General features: G+C 44.8%; 1 protein-coding gene across 1 annotated transcript in view; it reads right to left on the bottom strand.

Moving 5' to 3' along the window:
- The window catches only part of gstcd (glutathione S-transferase, C-terminal domain containing), a 76,244-nt gene that overhangs the window by 23,483 nt on the left and 33,967 nt on the right, over nucleotides 1-18,794 (bottom strand). The window contains exons 6-8 of the mRNA XM_034230191.1: nucleotides 6,426-6,541; nucleotides 6,029-6,073; nucleotides 5,449-5,577 (exon numbers count right to left, since the gene is read on the bottom strand). Of these exons, the coding sequence (XP_034086082.1) occupies nucleotides 5,449-5,577; nucleotides 6,029-6,073; nucleotides 6,426-6,541 (290 nt within the window). The remainder of the gene's footprint in view (nucleotides 1-5,448; nucleotides 5,578-6,028; nucleotides 6,074-6,425; nucleotides 6,542-18,794) is intronic.

Below are 18,794 nucleotides of genomic sequence, written 5' to 3'. Positions count from 1 at the left end.
TACTCTTACCCAGCTACTTAATGCTGTGCATTAGTCATGCTGGGGTAAATCCTAATTACATGTTATGGCCTATAGCCTTGCATTTTTTTCACACACACACACACACACACACACACACACACACACACACACACACACACACACACACACACACACACACACACACACCACACACACACACACACACACACACACACACACACACACACACACACACACACACACACACACACACACACACACACACACACACACACACACACACACACACACACACACACACACACACACACACACACACACACACACACACACACACACACACACACACACACACACACACACACACACACACACACACACACACACACACACACACACACACACACACACACACACACACACACACACACTTTGATAAATAATTATGCATTTCCAATTCATGATTTAAAAAGCATTGCTTAATCAATTACTCAGATTGTCTTTTGTCTCAGTCAAATTAAGCAATTTCCCTGACCAAAATGTTATGCTGGATATAATTAAAAACTTGTTAATGAAAGATTAAAATATAAACAAGGCTGATTTAAAGTATTCCAATAGACATACAGTATTTTATACATGCCCAGATAATTACATTTGTGCACAACTATGTTAAGAAAAAGTCAATATGCAACAACCAACGGTCATTTATTAAACTGTGTTCCTTTATAAATGAGTCTTTGGGGGAGAGGAAAAGCTGTTTCCATCTGTATATTCCTCTCAATATTCACAACACAGAAATAATAAGGCGTCATTATTCACTCTTATACAAGTAATTATATCTCTGCCCTGTCCCATCAGACCCTCGTGCAGTACAGCCAAGTCAAACGTTTATTAATCAACAACGCATTCTTCCACAGTGCAATACTGTAGCAGGAAGGTGTGACGCAACAGTTACTGAAGAGGCCATGTTATGCCGTTTGGGGTTTTCCTTCTCCTGTAGTGTGTGCTATGGGTTTGTGTGCATGTAAATGGTCTGCAAAGGCTAAAATCCCGGTGTTTCTCTCCTACACACCCCCCCCCCCCCCTTTGTTAACTTATGTAACACCAACATGTTATCACATCACTCATGCTTCTATTGGCTAGCGCTCCAACACATTGTACGTGATGGGCTAAGGGGCGGGACATCTCAAAACCGGTGACCAATCACAACAGAGCCGGCCAGCTAACCAATCAGAGCAGACTGGGCTCTGGTTTCAGACAGAGGGTGAAAAGAGGTGCTGCAGCACAGGCAGTATAAGAAAAGTAAAGAGCTTTTTGAACATTAAAGCATAGAAACATGTCCCAGTAGAGACAGAAAATACAATTATTAACCTGAAAAAGAGCAGAATAGGGCCCCATTAAATCCTTCAGAGTCTTTCTTTGCTTTGTTGGAGTTTTACATGTTCAGTTCATTCATCCTTCGGGCTAAATAAAGTCTTATTTTAAGATAATCTTGCAAAACTAGGTGTGCTTTGTTTTGTTCCTCTCAAAAGGTAGATGGGATTATAGATTTGACTGGAAAAAAACATAATAACAAAAAGAACCAGGAAGAAAATGGAATGACATTAGCTGATAAAATCTTATTGAAAGTGATCACATACAAAAGTCTTAACGACAAGTACATTTTTCTCCACACAAGCATAACGAAGTATACAGGAAAAATCAATTGCAGACAATCACACCCTTAAGCCGAACCGACAATGGACCTGGATGCAGGAACAATCTACAACTTTACCTGCCTCCGAGGCTCAGTGTTATCTGACAAGAGAAAGCATAAAAGCAATATACGCTGTATGTGGACGCTCCACTAGACTTACACCTGGGACATTTAACCGCAGACAGGATGAGCAGACAGCGACTAAGAATAGGGAATTTAATTAGCCTGATTTAATGAGCGTGACTAAAAATGGAGCCATGTTTAATACATAACCCGGTGAGACGGTTGGCTCCTTCAGGTAGAAATATCTGTGTCATGCAAGAAGAAGCTTGGCCACAGCAACAGCTAAGGATGCACAGAGTTTGAGGTATGAATGTCAAGCAGTGCAGAAAAGAACAAACTTAAGCACCCGATTTATACGTGAATCTAAACACTCGTTTAAAAACCATGTGTGTGCGTTATTGTAGAAATGAATTATCTGTTTGTTTCTTGCCAAGTGGAGCGAGTCTCAGTGGAGTGACGACGCTGGAACAATAGCTTCTAATTACTGCAGGTATAAATAGAGAGTTAAGATTAAGGCTAGTAGAACATCTGGCTTTTGTGAAACTGGGCTGTGACACGGGGCAGGAAGATGGATCTCCTCAACATGTTTGTGAAGACACTGACCTGAGACGTATAAATAACAACACGGAGGAAGATCGATGATGATGGAGATTGTACGGGAGAGAAAAATGTCGCCTGTGTGGATACAGGAGCAGAAACTCTTCATAAGGGCATAGGAAGACCTTTTAGTGTGGCAGCCAGATTGAAACACCGAGTGAACAATCACAGTTAACGAACTATTCGCTTTAAATAGATGGTAATTATCAGTTTGAGAAGTGAAGCGCTGAGTGGAAGGCGTTGGGTGTTTTAAAAAGGACCAGCAACCGTTTTGACATGCAGTGGGAGAGTTCTACCTAAAGCCGCCTTTTAGACCCATTAAGCATAGAGTTTGAAAGCTAGTGAAATATGTATTATGTTGTCACACTTAGCTGAGGAGACTTTAAAATATTCACTAAGCTGGATCTTAAGCTTAAACACAAACAGGCAGAACTGCATTGCTGGCTGTAAATGTGTGTGATGAATTAAGATGTAAACGCGTGACATGGTCAAGGTAACTAAGAAACTTCAAACAGCTGGCCACCATTACTTTAGCTTTGCCCGTCAATTTCTGTGTAAAACTACCTTTTGCCTTTGCGAAAATGAGAGGTAACTCGTGACACACACCGCTCGACTGAAGTGCAGAACACTAAAAGGCTTCTGATTAAAAGCTACCCTTCAGAAAATAAAAAGCCACCTTAGCTTAACTGACAAATAATTGAACATTGGCATTTACAGTTTCCGGAGAAAGCTCAGGGAATTAAATGTTACTTCTCTCAAATAAAACAAATATAAGATATACAATGATCAGAAACGTTGCAGTGACATTGTGATTGTGGCAGAGTTTATGAAGTGTAAATAAAACGTCTTGAAATTGATCAACAGAAATACGAAGAACCGGGTCTTGGCGAAATAATCATTATTAACCTTTGTAAATAAAATATAATGTTGCTCATGTCAGATGATGGGAGCTGATTTGACAACGATGCCTACAAACATCCTCCTAACCTTTAGATAAACTGTAGCAACATAGAACTGGATGACTTCCACGTTGATGAGGTTATTACAGAAATGTATTGCAGCACATTTTTGACGTTAACATCTAGTCTTTGCCATGTAACTCAATAATACGAGCACAATGACCATATAGTATAATGGGATACACTACTAGTATATACACTGTACATAATGGGACTACAGTGGCTTGTTTTTCTGTATTGTAATGGATGAAATAAATTGTGCGTCTTAAAGGTCCCATGTCATGCTTTTGCGTTTATTACCCGTCCCCTTGTGTGTTATGAAGGTTTTTATGCATTTAAACGGTGTGCAGAGTCAAAACCCTCAAAGTACACCCTGTAGCGAATAAAACTCTAACACAGAAAATACCTCCCCAAAACGCCTCGTTGGAGATACGTCATTGTCCATTGTTTACTTCCTGGCTATTATGATGTAGGAATGGCCAGTAGCCGCACCCAGAGCTATGACGCGAAACGGTCATGCGGTACCCGGAACCAAATGGACCGATCCGTGGAGCCGTTACGTTACGTCCGCAGAGCCGTTACATTAAGCCCCCGCTGATTGGTCCAAATTGACCAATCCACGGACTTCCTCACACACTCAGTGCAGGCAGCTCTGCTGATTTCTCCTCCCTGGCTGCAGGCTGATAACAGACAGTTGGGATCGCAGCGAAATTCTCTCTGCAGACCCATTCTCACAGCGTTTATCAACCTTTTTCTTACTCAATCTCAAGCCACACTTATTGTTTTTACTTCGGCTGTGACTTTGTGTGTGCTCAGGATGAGTTTGGCTGTGTTTCGCTGTGTATCGCTAAACAAGGAAACCACACCTCCACGGAGCTCAGCGCGATTCACAACGTCCAGACCAATCAGAGCACACTGTGCTCACAGGGAGGGTGGGGGCTGGAGCTATTGGAGCTACAACGAGCCGTTAAAGGCAGAAAGTGAAATTCAGTGAATACATGTAGTTTACAGAGATGCTGTATGAGGAACCAATGTGAGTTTGTAAAATTGCAAAATATAAATCTATTCTAGTAGACCTCAACAATGGAATTATGATCAGTGGAAATGGCCATGACATGGGACCTTTAAGCTTTAGAGTTTGCACACTCCATGTCGTCGCTAATAGCATTTCCTTTGTGTCCGAACAATATTTTCACTGATCTTTTAGAGAGCTACTGTGAGTGTGGAAAAGCAATGTGATTTGCATTAAAAAATATTTAATGTGGTGATTTTAAATTGGGTTGTGATTACAGTTTAACAATGCAAACGACATTGAACACAAAGGACTTAAATCAGTGCTGCTATTTAATACTGATTGAAAAACAGGGTGCAGTTCAGATAATATTGTGACTACCCAATGATTTTATTTTCCAGTTATAGCTATGGTTTAATTTGACCATCACAAACAAGTTTCACATTGCATTTGAGCGCAGTGCTTTAAATTAATATTAGAGTTCACCTATTATGCAAAATCCACTTCTTCATGTCTCTTCTACATCAACATGTGTCCCCTCTGTGGAAAGAGACTCTGAAAGTCTCAGGAAAAAAGATTCTCTCTTTTTGTCCTGATCCATTTCTATAAAAACCTGTCTGAAAATGAGCTGATCAGATTTTGACCACTTTATGATGTCATGACGATTTTTTTGTCTTGTGCAACCATCAGCCAATCACCAACCAAGATAACCCCCCCCCCACCTTTTCACCTGCATCTCCTCCTAGAGCACCATTGTGTTCTTTGTAACCAAATGTCTCTCAGAGGGGCGTGGGGAGGGGCTCCTTATTTTCATCTAAAGTAACAGACAGAGAATCAGCACTTTGGAAACAGGGCTGAAACAGAGGGGATTATGGGATGCTGCAATGATCTGTTTGGTGTTCCAGCCAATCAGAGACATGTTCTGTGTATATCTGAGACCTATAATATATAATAGGGGACCTTTAAGGTTTATTTTTGTATATTTGGTTTCTACAAGTTAACATGCTCTAATGTTAAAAAAACAGTATAATAGGGGACCTTTAACAAATTATATATAACCTATATCAATCAAATAGAGACACAATTGATGCAAAGGCACCTTTTTCTTTGTATAGTGTTAATAGCAGCAGTTTGCTCACCCCAATCTCAAAGGGTCCGGTGAAGTAGTCCAGATTCGCCTGAATGAAGCCGATGTTTTTCAGTCCGAGCTCAGCGCCACGACGCTGGGCTCGGACCAACGACTCCTCTTTGTTCTCTATGAGGATCACCTTGAATAAAAACAGAAACAACACAGCTGCATGTGATTGCAACTTTTTCATACGACCTGGAATAGGAAATAATACATTTCTAATACATGGCAACATGAAAAAATAATGAATGAATACACCTCTCAAAAATGAAAAATAGACTAGAATAAGATGACAAACATAAAATAAAATGATTTATTTGTACAATTAATAAAGAAACATTATTTATATGACCAGTTCAACTCTCATCACCTTTTCAAGAACACTACAGGAGGCATTTCATGACTGATAATAATTACTTTATCATTAAAAATAGATCTAATACTTTACCTACTAATCTCTTTTTAAATGTCAAAAATAATGATAAATGCCGTTTAAAGGTTACCAGTCCAGAGTCAAGTCACGTGTCCCAGCAACCAAATTGAATGATACGTCACACACACACACAGATCTGCACACACACACACATTACCTGGCAATCTGGAAGTGTGTGAGCCAGAACAATGCCAAGGTGGCCCTGAGAAACGGCACGAAGAAAGAGAAAACAAATGAAAATGCACAATGTGCAAACAGCAACCATCAAAGGGGTCATGAATGGAATTATGATTAGTGCTGCCCTTTCCAACTAAGTATTGACCCTCTCGCCATGCGGCGCTATCGCTCTGAGCGTGCATTTATATGAGGGTAATTACCAGTCCGTCTGTGTTCAACGGCCAACAACACAAGTCATTTCAAGAGAAAAACACGAGGTAATTTGAGGCTTCGCTCCTTTCAGCTGGCTGCTAATGGATCAGCCGTATAATGTATCCATCAGTTGGAGCGGTGATAAATGTGCATGCATAGCTTCCCTGATGGATGAATCCACGTACCGTCCCACTGCAGAAATCCACCACCGTGTACCCAGGCCTGGCTATCTCCGTAACCATGGCAACTAAGTTATTCAGCTGTTGCCTCTTCCTGACGGCACGGATGTTTGACATTTTCCCTGCAAAAGAGCACAAAGCAACAGGTGTTTTTTTAAAGAGGAAAGTTCAAATGAAAAGTGCATTAGAAGTAAGAAAAAGAACTGCCACGAAAGAAAACTATTTTCTTATGAATATGCCTGAGGATATTAGTCCTGCTAAATCTTTTGAAGACACTTTTATGAACAGACTTTTCTGTTAAACCCAAAACATATGAGCTTTTCTTCATAGCATCTTCGTTTATCGGTGTGTTTGGTTGTATCTGTTTTCCTACTGTATTGCTTTTTTAACTGTTGCTTCCTTTGTTTTTTTTGTATGTATTGGTAGCTTGGTTGAGTTCAGTCAATGAACAACATAACACGTCAGAATACGTGTCAAATGAAATCTCTCCATCCCCCCCATTAACAAAATCTCTTACGAAAAGGCAATATTCAACATAGGGGAGAGCAGCGCTTAGTCACTGCCGGACGTGGTGCTTTCATCTATAGGCTCTATACACCTACACAAATATACTATAAACGCTGCTAATCTTTGACCATTTAAAATCTATTAATACACACTACCTTTTTTTTTGGCCCTAATGCGTTCTTTTCCTTTTCTGTCAGCGGGCAAAAGTTCCCTCCACACAACTGCTCAGATTAGGATTTAACAAGCAGCCATTTCAGGTAATGCTTATACCGCACAGATAAAAAAAACCTCCACTCCGTCATCAGCAAGTTTTCCAGGCGATTGCCAACCAGAGAGAGCAAACAATCATTCAACATAATCAAAAGCGTGCCTCAGGGCCAGAAAGTGTCCTCTTTGTTTGTGGCAGAACTTTCTGTTGCTATGCGATCAGTGTGCACCCCATTAACTCAGAGCACATTTCAGTCTCCGGCATCTTCATCACCCTTCTTCTAGCACGGTGCATCGGCAGTGAGCCGGTGTCACGCTGCGCAGATGCTATCTCCGGTCCATAAATCTAGAGTGGTGAGTGTTTCATTTACCCCATACTCATTCCCTCACTGAAGTATCAGACACAATATTATTCCTACACGCTCTCGCTCACTCTGCTTTGTATACGACACCAGGGGAGGTAGAGAGCGGAAGAAGGACTTTTCATTCTGCAGACAATAATAGGATATTTTATAGGGTCATTATTCAGGATCTTATGCTGGCTGTTATTGAACTGATCCCAGTTGTAGGGAGAGCACAATAAAGAAAGTGGGGGATGAATTTAAATACAGAAAAACAGCAAGAAGGAAATGGAGAAGACTACGCGCTTGATTTGTATTAGTAATTCACACAGGCGCAGGCACTTCTATGTATCCGTGGCTCCAGAGGGGCTTCAGTGTGAAGGCTTTTTGATGCATCCGAACACATTTAGATTTTAATTGCAGTGGGCAGAAATAGAAATGGGAATCAAAGACAAAGCTTAGTGAGGAAGAATAGAACAGCCAAACAAAGTAAGAGCGCAAATGATCCATTTAAGACTCAAACTTCTGATGTGAAATAGACAACTTTAAAACGTTCGAAAAAAGACATTCAGAGCATTATTAAACCAGTAAAACTATTCGTATCGAGTGAAGTAATGTTGTCCTGAGCGGAGAATAAAGACATACTGCCTCCGAGTGTGTACTTTTAAAGTAGCAACTTTTAGCTCGGTTTTAAACTCCTTTGTTTACTTCTGGAACATAGTGACATCAATATGTAACCCTTGCATTCCTATTGGCTAGCGCTCAAACACAGTGTCCCTGATAGGCTAAGGGGCGGGACATCTCTAAGCGGTTGACCAATCACAACAGAGCCGGCCAGCTAACCAATCAGAGCAGACTGGGCTCTGGTTTCAGACAGAGGGTGAAAAGAGGTGCTGCAGCACAGGCAGTATGAGGACAATAAAGAGCTTTTTGAACATTAAAGCATGGAGACATGTCACAGTAGAGACAGAAAATACAATATGAACCTGAAAAAGTCTTCTTTAATGTGCGACAATTTAAACTGTGTGTCAATTCGCTTGGGCAAGCAGCACCAATTAAATTCTTCAAGCTTTTATTGCTGATTATAGCCGTCTTTAAGGTCAAGCGCATTTTAAGCGATGAAACACACTTCTTGTTACTTGTGCCATTATATTGAAGTGTGAAGTATTCTCTCTTGTTCTATCTGTTATCGGAGTGAATTCAAAGCAATTACACAAACCCACTCTCAAAACCTCTCTCACTTTGTATCTTTTCCTTGAAAGCACATCAGAAAATGAAATTGAAAACTAAGGAAGAGGTCAACTGTCTGTGCCCACCCACTCAGCATTACGTATCTGATGCGTTTGACCTTTAGCTGTGGTGACCTTTCTCCAAAACAAAGTCTTGTTTGAGTAGAAGTTCACAGAGTCGATCACACCCACACACAGACTTTTTATTCAACAAAGGATAATCCATACACCTTTTGCACTATAAGTGGGCATTGGTCCTACATCTACATCTTGCAAACATACATTTGTTCATAGTTTATTTTTATTTTACATTAAAATAGCTCAAAGTGTCTTGCCTTAGAATGTCTTGAATACAGTATGTTGATTTTGTTGTTATTATTATTTTTTATTTCAATGTCATTTGTTGTGGTTACGGTCTGTTTGTTTTCTTTGGTATTGTTGACCCTGGTAGAATGGTCTCTTTTACTCCCTTTATTGTACATGTGAGGGTCTATGTATGTATGCTTTCTGTGTTTGACAATGTCACAAATAAATCATATTAAAAAAAAGAAAACGCAGCTCAAAGTGAGGATAAACTGATTGTTAAAATGTAACTTGTTGATCTTAACTTGCCGTCACGTGTGCCTGTACCTGCAAAAGTATTTTACTGTATTACTCTAACATGGTATAACATCTGGATATTATGTTCAAAGTCACTAGAGGATGGGTCAGAAAGATGCTGCTACCTGTGAACTGAATTCCTTCACTTCTCAATGAATAATGCTGTATGAAGTTCCAAAGTAGATGCAAAGAAGGTCACAGAGACACAACTCGCAGAAAAGCACCTCCCCCAGGGTCTTCATGAGACTTCATCAACATGCGTCTCGGGAGGATCTCTGCACTGAATTGCAATCCTCTCGCCAGACAGAAAGCTGAGAGAGGATGATTACATTCATTGATGAGATTTCTGAATGCATTTTTCAACAGCTATTCCCACTCGTTCACATAGCAAATGCAGTCCGTTTGTGGCACGATCTAGTTTAACATATGCGTTTGAAAAATAGATTGTCCTCAAGGTATTGAAGATAAAACGCACATAGATATTGCTCAATTATAACATGTTGACAGCTGGCAGCTAAAATGTTAACCATTTCCACCATCTTAGTTCAGCTTGTTAGCATGCCATTATTTGCTAATTAGCACTAAACACAAAATGGACACCGTGCATTTTTCTTCCTCGCGATGCTGCTAGATGGGGCATGAATGTCTGTACCAAATTTGATGGCAAGTCTTCCAAGAGTTTCTGAGTTATTAAACTCAAAACCACACATTTGAACACCATGGTGGCACTAAAGGAAAAGTCAGAGGATCGCCAACGTGTTAAGGAATCTTCTTCTTGGATCTCTGAATGTTTGTACACAATTGTGAGCTAATCCATAGAATAGTCGTAAAGGGATTTAAAGTAAATGTCAAATCCTGACGAAGGAACATCCATAAGTGGCTTGTTTGTGAGGGTTTGAGTAATTGAACCTTTGTACATCTGCAGATAGCGGCTGTGACCAATCAATAGAAAATCAATCCAATGCAGCTGTAATGTCTCTCTGTCACAGTTATCAATGTCCTAGCAACCAGAGTAAAACGTGTTCTTAATGCAAGACATGAGGCACAATTTCTGATTGAAGGATAGTCTGTCTTTCCAATAAGAAAAATCATAACACGTCGCCAAAGTTCCCAGCTTAAGAACAAGCATCAAGGTGACATGAACAATTACCTTAATTGACAATAACACAACCACCGCCTATAAATTCAGTGTATGAGATACAATAATGAAACAACGCAGTTCTCATTCATAACACTCCGTTCGATGTCTCACTATGGGATGCGCCTCATCGCGGAGCAAACAGAAGCATCAATCTCATTACGCCAATCCTGATTGGCTGGAGATCTTGACGTCAGCGTCAGGGAAATCACCCCCTATAAGTAGCTTGCGCCACAACGCATGCGCCATTCAAACACCTCTTCTCGCTTCAGAGCACATCTCTATGGTAGCCGGACAAGCTTCACGGTCCACAGACTGAACCCAAATATCCATTTCGGTCGACGGGCGCTTGCCGGCTACTCCTTCTGCTTAGCAGGAAGACGGTCATTACTAACGCTAGTTATTGTTGAAATCGACCTCGCCGCTCTCTTTCCCCGGAAAGTAAGCTAGGTCTGACTTTTTCAAGCTAGCGTTAGCTTGCTCCCTCACTACCGACACCACGGTAGCGAGGAAGTCTTTTCTTTTCTCTTCCCCACGGAGGAGGAAAGGATTAAAAGGAGCATACTGCCACACCAGTCAGTATTCTCTGGGAATAAAAGACCCACACCGTCCTTTTCTCCGGATTAAGGACAGGGTGGTTACCTCTTTTTCTCCCAACCTACCTGTTGAGAGCGGGTCCTCTCCACGCCACGAGGTGAACAAGATGGACGCCCCTCTCCCTCACACCAGAGGAGTCAAGGACTCGGTGGCTCAACTCTGCGGCTGCGGGTTGAAGATCTCGGGCACAGACACACACCAGGTCTGCTCGTCCTGCCTCGGGCTGGAACACGCCCGAGGCGCTATCGACAACCCCGGCTCGTGCGGACATTGTGTCCGCTTCACCGTAAAGAGCCTCCGCCGACGGCTAGCACGCCAAGCTAGCCTGTCGGAGCAGGAACCCCCCATGTCCTCTGACCTGCCGGCCGGCAGTCAAGACGCGGGGGCATCTGCCACAGAGAGTGAACCCCTCTCCATGTCGGTCTGGGGCTCAGTATCTGAGATGGCCGCAGAACCGGATTCCCGCGCCCTGGCAGGCCGGGACCCGGTGGCGGCAAGACACGCGGGAACGGGACCCGGTGGCGGCAAGACACGCGGGAACGGGACCCCACGCTTTACCGAGCTGGGGCTCCCAGTTAGACCTCACCATGTTCTCACCCGCGGAGGATGTCCTCGAGCTGAATTACGACGAGGACGAAGAGGACGCCTCGGTGTTCCTCCTGTCCGAGTCGGATGAACATGAAGAGGACATCTTCATGTCATCGGCTCAGGCTGCAAAGCCTGGAGCGAGGGCTGCTCTCCCAGACGATAGCATACCAGCTTCGCCCTGTCTGAGTATGGACCTGCAGGCCGTGTGCAAACGCGCTGCGGCCAGACTCGACATCCCGTGGCCTGAAATGGCCAAGGAGACCTCCAGGTCCCGCTACGAAGGGAAACATTTTCCCCAAGCAGCGCGGACAAAGAGACAACTCCTTCCGGTCTTCCCGGAGATGTTGGATGAGGTGTCGGTCTCGTGGAGAGACCGGCCCTTCAGCAACAAGGTCCCAATCCAGGGTGCCTCCTCCCTAGACTGTGACGGAATGGAGAAGCTCGGCCTGCTCCGCATACCGCCCATGGAACCGCTGGTAGCAGCCCACCTCCTACCGAGGATGGGCCCGTCACCAAGCAGGAACCCCACGCTGCCGGCAAAGTCGGACCGATTTCATTCGACAATGACTGAACGGTCCTACAAAGCCGCAGCGTTGTCCGCCAGGGCCCTGAATGTGGCCTCGCTGCTAACCGCTTACCAAGCGGAGCTCTGCGAGGACCTGTCGGGTAACCCGGGTGCAGCCACTCTGGACGAGATGGCGGCGGTCACAGACATCTGTCTCCGTGTCCAACACTGCGCCGTCCAGGCCACGGGTAAGGCAATGGGGATCATGGTGGTGCAGGAAAGAGCGAGATGGCTCAACCTCACCAACCTCCCAGACCGGGAAAAGGAGGATGTGCTGGATATGCCCATCGTTCCCGAGGGAATTTTCGGCTCCGCTCTTGCTTCCATGCAAAGGAGGTGTGAGTCGAAAAAGAGGGAGGACGAGGCACTCCACCTCTGCCTCCCTCGAAGGGTCCAGCCGCTGCCTTCGCAGCAGCAGTCCTTCGCCCAAGCTGCCTTGAACCCTGCTCGGTTTAAAACACCGAAAACGCAGAGGTCGCAGCCCGCCCCGAGTCCCCAGCCCAGGCTGGAGACGAGGGCGAGCTGGCCCAGAAAATCTCCGGTTCCGGCTGCAGCTCAGGCGCAGCCAACCCAGAATTTCGGCCAGCAGGCGAGGAAGAAGAAGCGAGCGGCGTGACAGCCCCTCCTTCTCCCCTCCGTGACAGAGCTGGAAGTCCACGGTTCCCCAGCTCTAAATGTGTTCCCGCCGCCTCAAGAGATGCCTCAACACCATCCTCAAGTCCGCAAAAACACATGTCACAAATCTGTTTGTTCCTCTGTCATTAAACATTTGCCGCTGACGCATCCAGGCTTCAGGCCGAGGGCGCAGCTCAAAAAAAATGATAAGAAAAACAATAAAACCAATAAACAGCCCGTCAACTGTTCCCCTTCTGAGAGCAGCTTCGGCATCTCTCAAAAGGCGGATTACAGGCGGGTCTGTGAAGGCACCACCGTCACGCGCATGCGCAGTGCCGGCTGGGGTTTTAAAAGCACCACCGCCACGCGCATGCGCAGTGCCGGCTGGGGTTGTGAAGGCACCACCGTCATGCGCATGCGCAGTGTCGGTGGGGATTGTCGAAAGGGGGCACCACTGTGTTCAGACACTAGAGGGCCCCATAACACAACAAATAGAGACTCAGAGGGGAAGAGATGTGACATCTCCACTGGCTCTAAGGAGCATGCAGTGGAAGATGCTCACATCATCTGCTTGGGTTTTCAAGACAGTAACACGGGGCTACAGACTCCAATTCGATGTCACCCCCCCTCGCTTCTCGGGCATTCTGCATTCGCAGGCCCGAGGAGAGTCAGCCCATATTCTGGAGAAAGAGATTCTCTCTCTCCTAGAAAAGAGGGCTATATCTATTGTACCCGCCGAGCAGAGTCAGGGCGGCTTCTATTCCAAGTACTCCTCGTTCCCAAACGGGGAGGGAACGGAATTCGGCCAATACTTGATTTGAGGGCTCTGAACAAATATCTAAGAAGATATAAGTTCAGAATGCTCACTCACACATCTCTGCTGCGGCTCGTGCGACAAGACGACTGGTTCACATCAGTCGACCCGAAAGATGCGTATTTTCACATCCCAGTATATTACCCACACAGGAAATATCTGAGATTCGCATTTCAGGGGATCTGTTATGAATACAGAGTACTCCCCTTCGGTCTGTCTCTCAGTCCAAGGGTGTTTGTACGATGTACGGAAGCCGCGATAGCCCCGTTAAGACAACAGGGTATTCGCCTGGCGACCTACCTGGACGACTGGCTGCTTCTCGCACAGTCGGAGCAGGAGGCTGTTACGCAGACAAATGTCCTCGTAAAGCACCTGCTCAACTTGGGTTTCATAATAAACACAGAGAAGAGCATGTTGTGCCCCGCGCAGACTATACTCTTCCTGGGTTTACACCTGAACTCGGTGCCCTTTTCAGCTCGCTTGTCAGCGGATAGAGTGAAAGCTTTCAGAGCTTGTCTCGCTCTTTTCCAGCTGCGCAAACATGTTCTCTTCAGATCATGCCTGCGATTGCTGGGGCTCATGGCGTCAGCCATCCTGGTCGTACGACTGGGACGCTTACACATGAGGGAGTTTCAGCGCTGGGTGGCCGCCCTAAAACTAAACCCTGCGCGCCATGGCGCGCGGAGAGTGATGGTTACTGTGAAATGCGTAATGGCACTGCGCCACTGGCTGCACCCGACTTTTCTAGTACGAGGTGTGCCTATGGGTGCTGTCCTTTCACGGAAAGTGGTCACCACGGACGCATGTCTGACAGGTTGGGGAGGTATTTATGAAGGTCGCCCGGTGAGGGGTCTCTGGAGCAGAGACCTCCAGCGGGCGCACATAAATTACCTGGAGCTTTTAGCGGTGTTTCTCACCCTAAAACGCTTTCTGCCTTTCCTCAGGGGACATCACGTCCTCGTGAGGACAGACAATACGACCACAATATCGTATATTAACCGCCAAGGGGGTTTGCGTTCTCTCCAGTTACACACACTGGCGCGCAAACTTATCCTATGGAGCGGTAGGCGTCTCCTCTCTCTGAGAGCGACGCACGTACCGGGAGTGAGGAACCTCGGGGCAGATCTACTGTCCAGAGGTATACCACTTTATGCAGACTGGACTCTACATCCAAGGATTGTGAGCCAGCTGTGGGTGCGTTACGGCAGAGCCGCGGTGGATCTGTTCGCATCGAAAGACAACGCTCAGTGTCAGCTGTTCTTTTCGATGCGCGATCTAAATGCACCGTTAGGCGTGGATGCACTCGCGCACAATTGGCCCCCGGGCCTTCTGTACGCGTTCCCACCCCTGGCTCTGATACCCCCAACTCTGGCCAGAGTGAGAGAGCAACGCCACACACTTATCCTGATAGCTCCGCACTGGCCAGCTATGTACTGGCTAGCGGAGATATATCAGCTGCTGTGCGGGCAGCCATGGCAGCTCCCACTACGCAGGGACATACTGTCCCAAGCGGGTGGGGCGATCTTTCACCCACACCCAGAGCGCTTGGCTCTATGGGCCTGGCCCGTGAGTGGTACAATCTAAATACAGTGTGACATGACGCTGACCCTGGCAGCTGTCAAGCGAGCCAGTGGCACTCATGCACTATCTGTACAGTTTTCATGCACTCAGTTTGCCCCAGGGCAAACAGAGTGTGGTTGAAGCCTGACCCTGCCTTTATCTTAAGGCGGTCGGTTCGGGTACCACATTTGACATTAAGGCATCCTCCCCGCCACTGTATTCCTCCGGGGAACAGCGGCCGGATTTGCCGTGTCCAGCCCGTGCTTCACGCACGTACAGGGACAGATCAAGGGTGCTTTGTCATAATGACCAACCCCTTGTGTCCTGGGCTAACCCTTATAAGGGCAAGTCTGTTACTAAGCAACGGCTCTCCCACTGGTCTGTGGAAGCAATTGCTTTGGGGCTCATACGAGTCAGAGTTCGCAGGCACCCTCGGGTCCGCGAGCTCTTTCGACTCAGAGTCTGGCTGCATTCTGGACTCTGTCCAGGATGTCTCCCATCAAAGACATTGGTGCAGCGGCGAGCTGGTCCTCGCCGCTCACTTTTGTCTGCCTCCTAACAGGCTGGACGTTCTGCTCCCAGTGTGACTCAAGCAGTGCTGGGCACCTGGTTGAGTCAGAGCTCTACCTGTTAAGTTCTGGTTGGTTTGGTGATTTTCGAGATAAGCTTGTCTGGCAATACGGGAGCTACAATTTCCCATAGTGAGACATCGAACGGAGTGTTATGAATGAGAACTATAGGTTACTTGCGTAACCCCAGTTCTCAGAGTAACATGAAGTGAGATGTCTCACCAGACGGCCCTCCTTGCTATGGTGAAGCGAGAAGAGGTACTTATTTTGAATGGCGCATGCGTCGTGGTGCAAGCTACTTATAGGGGGTGATTTCCCTGACGCTGACGTCAAGATCTCCAGCCAATCAGGATTGGCGTAAAGAGATTGATGCTTCTGTTTGCTCCGCGATGAGGCGCATCCCATAGTGAGACATCTCACTTCATGTTACTCTGAGAACTGGGGTTACGCAAGTAACCTATAGTTTTGACAAGGAATCCTCAAAAGTTTGATCTGAACCCGAACTTGTGAGACGAAAACAATCACAGACCGTGTAATTCACAGAGAGCTCAGACGTAGAGAGGCTTGTGATTCTTTCCCCGACATCTTTTCATACATCCCAACTACTGTCTTCCAGCCCCTTTTATAAAACAGACGCAGCAATCACAAGTGTGACAGAAACTGTATGCAACTGTCATGTAGCCAAACCCAAATGATCCGCTAGGAAGAATAGTTGTTGACAGGCGAACATTAGCTCAACTCTCCTCCTCTGTCATTACTCAGGCTGTACAAGAGAGAGGGTGGGCTCTAATGTTTCAGCAATTAGTCAGACGTTGTCTTCTTTTAGCATCAAGCCAAGTTTGAAAATGCTAATAATCATGCATGAATTGATCTCTGAACAAGTGACAACTGAGACGACATCTAGTCGAGCTGTGCTTACGTTACAGAAAGTGAAAAGCTGCATTCAAAGACTCTTTTCAAACTGAATTTTGGCAACATGGAATATAATCCTCTGTTTGTGTTACACAAACAATAACAGCGGAAAACACTGGCAAAGGAAAAATACAGTGTTTGGCCAGCCGTTATTGGATAGTAACATCTTATTGTGTTGGAACACGCAAAACCGATAAATGAATATGCCATCGTGCAAAGATTATTTTCTTTGTTTCAAATCCAAACTTCAATGCAAATGTCCAGAGATGGTCTATCGTTTTGTTTGAAGATAGTAATTCTAAACAAAGAAAAAACCCTTAAGATAAGTTTTGCAGTGTACATAAAGGTCCACAGAGACTGCATGCTATGTGTCTACATATCAACTGTCATGCTACATACAGTCATACAAGTTATTTTGGATTTAACCCTTAGATGCACGAGAGACTGGACCCTACACTCTTCCATAAGTGGGTCAAAAAGGACCCGTATTAGAATAATATGTGTTTTTATGCCATTTTTGTCATTTTGGTTAAGAAAAAAATCACTTGTATAATATTTAGTATTATATTTTGGTTCACACTATAAATATTTTATATTTAATTTGTCACTATTTATAATTTTAGACATTTTTTTTACATTTAAAAAAAACGTTTTCCCATAGGATTCCATAGGAAATGCATGAGGGTCATTTTTGACCCACTTATGGAAGCTTGGGGTATTAATACAAAAACTACAATTTCTTAAAAATGTAAACTAAAAATGTGAATGGCATGATATCCAAAACATGTTTTTTGAGGAATAGCTGGAATATGAAATGATAAGAAAAATGTAATTACAAAGATACTTCAAGAAAACCACCTCAAAGGGTTAAAAAAAGGTCCACAGAATCAGTTATAGATTTTTAGTCAGGCATTATGGAGACATTTGTTTCTTTCCTACATTTTGGCTGGGCACAATTCAGGCCTTCCTCTGTAATTGAAAATGAATCTTCCATGTTCTAGTTGATGTTTTCCTGACCTCCTCTGCCGAAGTGTAACGATGGTCGGAATCTGATGGCGCTCTGCCATTATCTCCCGAAACACTTCTGCACTTAACCTCCTGTCACAGGCTGATAACCTGAAAACAGAATATTCTGATGTTGCTGGTGTTAGTGAACAGGGGAACGGCGTCATCCCATCCGGAATAACTACTGGCACAAAGCCAGAGATGACTGAACCAGTAAGAGTTCTTGAGAGACGAGTTTTCTGTTATTCTAGCGGGTTGCAGCTGCCTTGACATCTCTCAATGCTCAGTGAAGAGAAAACAAGCATCGGCCGCTCAGGGGAGAATGAGGATCCATTAGCCCGGTGTCCTCTACTCTAAAAAGTGCCTACCACATCTCGCTGCTGGCACTGAGCCCTGAACTTGTCTCTTTTCCCCTGATGCTGCAGAAATGCCCACAGCCTTATCGAATAGGTCCATCTCACAGATTAAAATGTAAACGCATTGTGGTGGGGCGGGGGGGGAGGGGGTTTACAGGATCCGACAGCTAACACCTCTCAGAGGATATGCTGGTGCAAAACTACAAAATACATATATGCAGCTGGTCTAAGATTCAAATTTAGATCATGTTTGTTTTGAAAAATGGTTGCTAACTCTAGTTATTGGCATGGTGGGCAAAATATTTAAAAAGAATGGTGGTGGAATTACATTTGAGGATAAACATAGTGTTTTTACAAAATAACATGCCGTCTTTGAACAGAGAAAGAACAAGCTTTTGTGTTAAAGAGTGAGCGTGTTAGTTTAAAAGTGTGTTGTAATATATTATTCGACATTAAAAGGTTTGTTAAGTCCATCTATACTGTGAACACCAGTGTTATAGGCAGACCCAAAAGAGTCATGTATACCTACAGGAGTTTTCTGTAGGCTCCTGTTACGTGTTTGCTGTCAAGGAAGAAATACATTCCTGACGGACGGAAACGACTCCAGACGTGTTTACCACAAAAATGTCCCAGACAGAGTCATCTGTCAACCACCGAGAAATGTGGTGTCACAGGGTGTCATGTTAGAAGATGGCCATCCTAGAAGGAGGGTCTTGAAACATCTTATGTTGCAGAGAAACTCCTTACATGGGTCAAAGATTATCTCTTTTTA

The sequence above is a fragment of the Gymnodraco acuticeps genome, unplaced genomic scaffold, assembly GCF_902827175.1.
Source record: "Gymnodraco acuticeps unplaced genomic scaffold, fGymAcu1.1, whole genome shotgun sequence".
In the NCBI taxonomy this organism is placed as follows: domain Eukaryota; kingdom Metazoa; phylum Chordata; class Actinopteri; order Perciformes; family Bathydraconidae; genus Gymnodraco; species Gymnodraco acuticeps.
Note: the sequence above shows the minus strand (reverse complement) of the source record. Positions and strands in the feature narration are given on the sequence as shown.